Raw genomic sequence first — 9,022 nt, forward strand, 5'->3', positions numbered from 1 at the left:
GACGCGGGGTGGGGGGGGAGAGGAAGGGAGAAGGGGAAAAGAAGGAAAAAAAAAAAAAAACCCCGCACGGAAAACCATAAAGTTAAAAAATATTCAACAAAGACCCCTTTTTTTTTTTTTTTTTTTAAACGAGCCGCCCGCTCTACACACCCAGGCAGGGAGGAAATCCACCGCGAAGCGAGCCCTAAAATGGGGGAATTGCCAGCCGGGTCCCCCCCTCCACCCCAGCCAGACAAGAGGCAGAGAGGGAGGAGGAGGAGAGGAGGAGGAGGGAAAAAAAAAAAAAAAAAAAAAAAGACCCAATCTCACTTGAACTCTGCTTTTTGCCATGATCTTCAGGGTGCTTGGCTTTTTCCCCCGCCTTGATCTCTCGGAAAGACATCGCGCTCGGCGGCCGATCGTCTCCGGGCGGCGAAAGGCGAGCTCCCGTCTCACATGGGGCCGGTTACCGGCGCGGGCTGGCCGCCAGGCTCCTGCCTCCCGTTTTTGCGAGCCACCACATATTGTGTGTGCTCGCTGCTGGCGGCGGCGGCCTCCCACAATACACCGCTGCGAGCGCCGCGAACGCCTAACCGCCCTCCGCCGCCTGCACATTCACGGCGGCCGCACCGCGCAGCCCCCGGCCCGCGGCCGCCCGCCGCCGCCCCGCCGCCGCCGAGCGCCGCCGCATGGGCCGCCGCCGGGGTGGGTTTATTTTTTTTTCCTCCCCGCCCCGGGGTTAACGGCATGCGGGGGGGTGAGTGGAATCTGCCCGCTGCATTTACCTTAGCGTAAACTGTTTCTAAACAAGATGGACCTATAGGTGGGACAAGTTAGGGGTTTTTTTTTTTTTTTTTTTTAGGGGAAGACTTCGGCGAGCTCCGGACCGGGCTGCCGCGGGGGCGGGCGGAGCGTGCTGCCGGGGGGATCGCGGCGGTAGCCGGCGAAGGGGGGGTGTTGCTGCTGTTCGGCGACACACAGCCCTAAAGGGAGGGGGTAAGGGGGGGGAAGCAGTTTTGCTTATTAAAGGTCCGGGGCCGGCGGCAGCCAATCAGCGGGGAGCTTCCATTTTGTTTTAGGTATTAAAGGCCGGGCGGCGCGGTCCCCCCGCCGCTCAGCCGGGGCGCGGAACCGGGCGGAGCACGGCGGGCGCATGGCGCGACTCGGCTCGGTCCGCGGGGCCGCGGCAGCTCGGCCGCGGTTCGGGCAATTGGCTGGTTAAAGGCAGCGGGGCGGCCGCAGCCAATGGGCGAGCAGCTTCCATGGGGCTTGAGTTATTAGACGGCGGTGTAAAAACATCCTTCAGCAGACAGCTAAGGAGAGGCCAACAGATCAGGCAGCCATTTTTCTGCAATGGAGCGAAATGGCCAACTGGGCTTTTCCTTTGTTCCAAAAGGGGGATCCGCCATGTGAATCCACACCGTCCACTTGCGGGGAGCGCTCGGGGTGGTGGTAATGTCTGGCACCATGCTAGAGGACTCACTGAAGAAGGAAGATTTAAAAACAAACAAAAAAATTGCGGATTTTTTTTTTTTACCCTTATGGTTCGGGATCCATCTTTGTCTTGTGTAACTAGGTCATGGCACACCCTATGTCAGCAGTTAACAATTTCGAATGCCAAAAAAAATACATCGTTTTTAATATTTTTTTTGTTGTTTTGGGGGTTTTTAAGCTTTATAGAGCTCTCTGATGACTCAACAATAAATTTGAGAGAGTATTTCCTGTATTAAACACTTGATTCCTGGCCATTTTTATTAACTCCTTTGGTGCTTATAAGGTAATGTTTTAAATATAGGCATAGGAATAGTGAATTCTGGCAAAAAAAAAAATAAGGCAATTTTACTATGATAAGTTTTTTTCCTTTCTTTCCTCTTACGTTGTAAGTACCCAATCCATTCTGTCCTTGCTAAGTGTAGTTTTCATGTTAATGTTACTGAAGTGGTCCTTATTGCTAAGCCTTCATTTGCATGTCTTATGTTTTTGTCTGTTAATCTAAACCAATTTATGCTTTTTGAAATATTTTACTTCTAAAGCAAAATAGCTGGCTAAGAGATGCTTAAAAGTTGTTTACAACCAAGTAAATGTTAACCAGGTGTTTTCACACTAACATGTGCAGCCTGAAACTATTTAGAACATTTTCAGTGTCTGCGTGCTCTGTGGAAAAGCACTGAATGTCCTTTTTATGTAGAGTAAATCTGCCACAGGAAGGTAGATTTAAGCCTCGAGTAGGAGTCTTCGCTGCGTACGGTCAGCCAACATAGCTGGACAACTTTTTCTATAGCTTTCACCCCCCCTTTTTTTTTATGATGCTAGACCACTGCCATACAAAGATCCGTAACTATCTTAACAAGATCCGCTTTGACTTGCAAACTTACGAGAGAAGTGGTGATACAGATCATATATATTTATAGCCGTTATTTTAAAAAAGCGTAACAACTTCACCTTCAGAGCTGCATTCAACTATGGTGCGCGGGTAAGTAAACCCTTTTGCCCTTGCAGAGAACCATATAGACCAGGCCTGTGCGGCTAACGTTATTGTCCTGGGCGGCAAGATCCTAATGGTCGTCTTTAGGAGCGGTGGCGATATCCTTCTCCTCAGATACATCTAATAGCGTCTCTGAAACGTCTATTTTCAGGGAGGGATTTCTTTTTCTGCACAAAGCGCTTGGTCGTCCGCAGCCCTGTGGTGTGGTGCTTTTTTTTTTTTTTTTTGCGGAGAGACGCCGTGAATCCATTGCAGGCGTTACGTGGCTGTTAAATTGAACACACCAAAAGTTAAAAAAAAAAAAAAATCTGCCTGCGAACAGGAAGATGTTACTGAGGTTGATTTAAAAAAAGGCGAAAAGGCGGTGTAGTAGGGATCCCTTACGTGTTTTATCCGTCTAATTACAGAAGCTCGACAAAAGCAACAAAATGGGGGGGTGTATTTCAAGACGGTGAGTCTTAATGGCGGATGTCTCACTAGAAAGCACTGTAAAATCCTTCATACCGAGAGGCAGTGACTTGGAGAGAGGGGGGAAAAAGGAGGTCTGGAAGTAAATCCAAAATGAGGGAGTTTCCTTCCAAGTGAGGGACCCTTTGCAGCCTGAGTTTTACAGTTGGAGAGCCGTGACGCAGTTGATATTCACAGCAGTTGTGCTTTAGTGCAGCCACCCAGCCCATGAAATGGCCTCCCCGCCGAAGTCTGGTGGTTTTATTATGTGAAAGCCTGCAGAAGCACCGTGTCCCGGGCGCCGGGAGGGGCGGCTGGCGGCGGGCAGGGCGCTCCCGGTCGCGCTCCATGTTGTGTGAGGGTAGCCGCCATCATGGCTTCTCCTTCGGCACCGCGTTCTCTTCAGGGCTGGGGCGGCGGCGAGGCGGGCTCTCCCCCACTGCCTGGCGGCGCTTCGCATCTCGATCACTGGAGGGAAATGGCCTTTTTTTTGTCTTTTTTTTTTTCCTCCCTCTCTCCCCTTTCCCGGCCCCCCCACCCCCCTTCCCCCACTGCTTTGTGAGGGGTTGTGGAAAGCGAAGCCGAGGAGGGAGTGGGGCGCCTGGCGGCTTTTTCTCCTCGCTGCCGCGCACAACATGGCCGCGCTGGGGAGCGCCCTGCAGCAGCGGGAGGCAGCGTTGCGGGCGGTGGGGCTGGCGACGCTCCAGCCCGGCCGGGGCCGGGGGAGGGGGGGGGAAGAGCCGGGCGGGGAGGACAAAGGCTGCTCGCATAATACACGCGAAGTCCTGAGTGCCTATAAATAACGCCGCCCGCCCCTCGTCTTCCTCCCTTCCCCCCCGCCGCAGCCGCCCGCTCAGTTAGGTTTTATAAATACCCAAAGATGAAAGTAGCCTAATGCAGAGGAAAAAAAGGATTTTTAAGAGGAACAAACAATAGCCCCCCCCCCCCCAACTCCCCCCAAAAAAACCCAAAGCCAGGCAGTTGTGGGGGATGGATGGAGGGGGAAGCCAGGCAAATGAGCAGGCAGCGCCGGCCGCGGGAGGAGCAGGGCGGCGTCGCCAGCCTCCCCGCCTGGAGCGGGCTGCGCTGCGCCCCGCCAACGCGCCGGGGGGAGCGCGGCCGCCGCTCCCCGCCGCTCGTCACATGGCTCTTTGTTGTTTTCCTTCTCCTGCCCCTCCTGGGCTTTCCCCCCCTCCGCCATCGCCCAGCCGCTCCGCCGGGGCAGCCGCTGCCCTTCCTCCTCCCGCCCGCAGCCGGGGTGGGATGGCCCGGCCAGGCCGGCCTGCAGCGCCCAGCTCCCCGGGCCCGCAGCCGGGGCTGGGCTGGCGCGGAGCCGGGTGCCGTGCTGCAGTGCGAGCCGCCATGGCCGTCTGAGGTGTTACATGTGCCTTTTTTTCTTTTTTTTCTTTTTTCTTTTTTTTTTTTTTTTCCCGAGCAGATTTTCCTGCAGCTCGCTTTGGGTGGAGGCGTGGGGGTTATTTCGGAGCTTCACAAACCTCGCTGTGCTCTGCGGGGAGTTGCACCTTGTGCTCCACTGCAGACCCAAATTAGGTGAGCTAGGAAAGCCTGGCTTGAGCAACCACTTCAGAGGGCAGGACAGGGAGGAAAAGCAAACACTTTTAGAGAGGTGGCCTCCCTGGTAAGGCTAGAGCAGGACCGTCCTGCGGACCCTGTGGGAGGGAGAAGGTAAGTGGCTGCTTGGCAGAGGCTGCCTGCGGGAGCGGCATGTGCCGGGCAGGGTGCGCCCTGCCCGCCAGTTCCTGCGGCTCAGGACCAGCCGCTCCGTGGGTTTGTAAAACCTGTGCTGTGGTATGTGCCGAGGCTCAAGGGTGTTTTCTTGCGAGGGAGCAGGATGCTGCCGCGAAGGAGGCACCGCAAGCCTGCGCCTTTCGCAAGGACGCGAGGGCTCACGCTCATCTTCTTCATTTCTTGTTCTCCCCCCCTCCGTCCTCACCGGGTCAGGCTCCGTCGAGAACAAGCGACAAACCGTCAGCACAAAACATGACACGTTTCTATGGAGGGAGGAAAAAAAAGTCTTCGCACTGCCAGGCTGGCTTTAAAACGCTACCCCTGCGCTCTGTGCCCCCCTCTCGGGGTGCAGCTCTTGCAGCCATGGGGGTTTGCGGCCACCACGACCCTCCGAGGGCTCAGTCCCTGCAAGGCGCGCCTTGTCCGGCCAGACCATCTTTAAACGCCTGGCCCTTGCTCATGGCAGTACTGCAACAGCCTTCCTGGTTTAAAATTGCTTTAAATAATAATCTGCTAATAAACTGGGAAGAAACGGTGACGTGATTCTTAGCTAAACACTATTAAAATGCTCCTCTACTATTTCTCAATAGAGGTGAAAAGCATTTTAGCTTCCTGGAAATGGCTGAAACAGGCGACGTGTAGATCAAAGTACGTTGTAGATCTGTTCTTGGTTTTGCAGGGGTTTTTTGAACTGTAATGAAAACGTTTCCGCAGCTTGCATCATAATGAGTTAAGTCGGCATGTAAAGGGATTAAAAAAACCCCCCAGATTTAAACAGCATCAGCTATTAACTTTCCTGGGCTTTAAAATTCATGTTGAAATAGATATTTGGATATTAGTAATATCTGCATTTAAACCTTAACGTCGGTCTGTTTAACCCTGAAGCAAACTAGCTCTGCTTAACGCAGGCTTTGAAATGATTCAGCCAGACCATAATACTGTGGGAGCTTAGACAGCTTTGTCTGTACTTGCACCTCTCTGCGCATTTTTCCAGGACTCTGATCTTTGTCTGCAATTAATCATTGTTCAGGACGGCCGTTCCCGATGGTAGGATCCGTGAACTGCTCCAGCTGGGAGAGGTCCCAAAGCATGTGCCTGGCGCCGCGTACGTGCAAACCAGGGCCAGAAGTTGCTGGGGCAGCAGGCGTTGTAGAGTGAGCCCGCCATGCGGACCCAGTGAATTGTGTGGGTCCTCAGTACTTCTGGAAATTGTTTTTGTAAGTCTGAGCTGAACGTTTCTTTCCGTTTTTAGAGTTTCTAAATGACGATCGTGTTCAATGTAGTTGAAAAGTCACCAAGGCAGTTGAGACCGGTTGCACTCTCAGAGTGGGTGGTTTCATGGCTGAACCTCGTATCTGAAAAGCTAAATGTTCTGGTACAGAATGTTTAAATCCCAGAAAGGTCAAACCAGACTTTCATACTTCAGTTAGATTGACCCTGGTTTACTGTGTGAGACTCTTTAGAGAAAGAAAGAGATCTTTGGGGGGGGGGGAGATTTTTTTTTTTTTCTCTGAACAGCTTGTGGTTACTCTACGCACATTCTTGAAGCAAAGGGGTTTGTTCTTGCCCACAGCGTCCCTCCCCTGCATTGTGGAGTAGAAAACTCTTATGTTAATTATTTCACTGTCTGTTATCAATAAGAAGTGATTTAATTTCTTTGGCAAAGTGTTGCAACAAGAGCAAATTAGATTGAGAGGCAAAGTGAAATAAAAAACAGGCAGCTGTTCTGCCAAACAATGATCATGACTGTTTACAACATTTTGGTTTAGACTGGCTTGTACACAGAATCCTTTATACTGAAGGTTTTCATGTCACAATCCACTGCTTGTGCAAGGAAACTAGATTAATAGATTATAAAGGACAAAAGAGACCTAGGTTCATCTGGTTTGACTTCCTGCGTTATGCAGGTCATAAGATTTTTGTGAATTTGTTGCTTATTTGAAAGAAATTAACTACAGCATGCCTACATCATAGAAAAACAGATTTTCATTTTAAAATGGGCTGTGAGAGAGAATAAGAGTTAGTAAATTGTTTCCATCAAAGCCTACCTGAAAGACTAGAAATACCTTTTTCAAACTTCTCTAGTTTCTGCTTTCAGTTTCTGGATGTTGTATCTCAGTCTGCTTGTCGGAGGAAAGCTCCATTACCAGATTTCCGTCGCCATGTAGCTGTGTACAGGCTGATCGACTGAGCATTTAACACTCCTGTTGCAGACTTGCAGAGCTCCCCCTCGGGTCCATCTTTACTAATCCTGTAGTCGTTCCTGTCGCGGTTCTCTGTGAATGCTCCAGTTTTTCACCATTTTGATCTGGGCAGAAGGGGACAGAGCAATCAGTGGTGATAATACCCACACCAACAGCCCTTGTTCAGCTGGTTTCCCAGCACGGCTCCTAAAATACCCTCAGATCTGCTCCTTCGTGGGACAGCATCCCCATCCTGTTGGTTTGTGCTCTTTGTTCTGCTTGTACAGCTTCACACTTGGCTCTCTTGGAAAGGACAAGTCCTTAGCGTTGTTGCTTGCAATAGCCTTTTTTTTTTTTTTTTTAATACCCCCTCCTGCTACTATTGAGTGTCACCTACAAACTTGATTGGTAATGATTATATATTTTCTTCCAGATAAACAACTGCTTCTGTCTCCACTGTAGGAGTTTCCTGGTTCCGGGTGTGCGTACACCTCAGCCGTGTTACTATTGCGTCAGGAGGAGGTCTGGATGTACACCATCCTCTTGCCACACCCCAGTTTCATGGGAAGAAAGCCCAGTTCAGGAGCTGGAAGGGAGCCAGGAGGCACACTGCAGCATTTGCCTGCCCTGGTGTCTATAGTGTAGCCATTAAATAATGTAGGGCCCAAACCTACCTAATGTAGGTGGTTGCAGGACCCGTAAGAGAAAGCTGACAGCTTTAGGACACAGCGCGTACAACTGCATTTTGGGACCTTCCTGTTAGATGGATTCTAACCCATTTCATTTTGTGCCTTCTTGCTCTTACATTGTCCTACTCATAATCCCATAAATGCTTCACAGGGGTTGAAGTATGGCACATCATCCCTCTTGCACAAATCTCCTACTAGTGCTATTGCCATTTACCACCAAACCTTCCAATTTCTTAAAACAATTTCTCTCTCAGGAGCTAAACTCAGGAAGCTTTGTCTCCCATGGATTTGTGTCTGTAAATGCCCTCTGACAAATCTTCCAGCTCTTTCCCAGTCTTGCTTGCCCCATTTGGCTGAGCAAGGAGTAAAGTGCTGGCTGGGTATGGGCAAGGGCTGAGCACCACCGTGGTGCCTCTACTACGTACTCTACTCAGCTCTTCATTCAAGACCTAAATACGTTTGGGACTTCTTCCTCTCTGCCAAATTTGATTGAGATTGGAGGAAGGAGAGGAAGAATGAACAACACAGTCACATTAGACTGTTGTATTTTTAGGAAACCAGGCTAAGAATATTGAGTAGGAATATGGACAGGGTATTTGCCTGTTGAGGTTTTTTTACCATGAAATTTTTCATTTCTTCCTAAGAAAGCAGATGATCTGTCTAGGGAATTTCTCAGCCAAAATAAGCAACCTCCTGACATATTTCACCTGTGCCCCAGCGTGCTGCAAGGACGCATGGCATGTAAGCATTGAACAATGACAGGGAATCACTAGTCTGCTGTGGTGTTTGACTGCCTGGGTGTGGAGATCTATGGTGATAGCCAGTAGCGGAACAAACAGTTATTTTGTTTAAGATCCATATAACCTTTGATGGACATGTTGGATATTTGCCAGGGCTGGGTTTTTGGTTTCTTTCAAAACTGTATCTGTTCATTTTATTTCTCTATAAGATAGGTAGTGAGTACTTTCAGAGATTTAATCATTCTTGAGCTATAAAGAAATAAAGAAGCTGTTTCAACATCTGATTTGCAGAATGTTTTGTGTTGCTTCGTGCCTATTGAAATGCTATGATCCCATCAGAATGTACAACCGGGTATTTTTTAGAATAGTTTCAAGCTTATAAAAATCATGAAATCAAGAAAGTTGGCGATTCTAATCAACATTCTAAAACCATCAAATTACTAAACATTTTGGTTCAGTGTTTCATGGTCCAAACAGTACAGTTTAAAAAAAAGAATGAAAAGAATGTACCATTTAGAAAATTCAGGCACTCCCAGAGCTTGCATCAAAAGGAAATGAAGATAGAAGTAATCTGAAAGGATATTTATGCATTAAAATACTTGTGTATCTGGACACCTATCATTAAACAGTCTAGATGCGATAATAGCTGGAAACCTGTGAGCCCTTTTAACAAATGCAGTGCATACAGGGAATGTTCTGATCATAAGTGATAGAGTATAAAATGTTGCAGCCAGAAAAAGATCAAATGGC

The 9,022-nt window shown here is 49.3% G+C and overlaps 1 protein-coding gene and 3 long non-coding RNA genes across 5 annotated transcripts in view; 2 read left to right on the forward strand and 2 right to left on the reverse strand.

Annotated features, from left to right (window-relative positions):
• The window catches only part of SETD1B (SET domain containing 1B, histone lysine methyltransferase), a 52,305-nt gene extending 51,758 nt beyond the window's left edge, over positions 1-547 (reverse strand). The window contains exon 1 of one of the 2 annotated variants that reach the window (XM_075770107.1): positions 310-547. In XM_075770107.1, the coding sequence (XP_075626222.1) occupies positions 310-382 (73 nt within the window). In that variant the 5' untranslated portion in view covers positions 383-547. The remainder of the gene's footprint in view (positions 1-309) is intronic. The other variant, XM_075770106.1, reaches the window with a different exon arrangement.
• Positions 547-1,710, forward strand: LOC142604315 (uncharacterized). Its single transcript, XR_012838192.1, has 2 exons — positions 547-684; positions 842-1,710. It is a non-coding gene; the product is annotated as an uncharacterized LOC142604315 (long non-coding RNA).
• A 1,904-nt stretch (positions 1,711-3,614) lies between these two features.
• Positions 3,615-8,551, forward strand: LOC142604316 (uncharacterized). The gene is made up of 2 exons (XR_012838193.1): positions 3,615-4,597; positions 4,874-8,551. It is a non-coding gene; the product is annotated as an uncharacterized LOC142604316 (long non-coding RNA).
• Positions 6,003-7,333, reverse strand: LOC142604317 (uncharacterized). The gene is made up of 2 exons (XR_012838194.1): positions 7,060-7,333; positions 6,003-6,968 (listed from the first exon to the last, which is right to left on the reverse strand). It is a non-coding gene; the product is annotated as an uncharacterized LOC142604317 (long non-coding RNA).
• Positions 8,552-9,022: the final 471 nt, after the last annotated feature.

This window comes from Balearica regulorum, chromosome 17 (assembly GCF_011004875.1).
Source record: "Balearica regulorum gibbericeps isolate bBalReg1 chromosome 17, bBalReg1.pri, whole genome shotgun sequence".
In the NCBI taxonomy this organism is placed as follows: Eukaryota; Metazoa; Chordata; class Aves; order Gruiformes; family Gruidae; genus Balearica; species Balearica regulorum.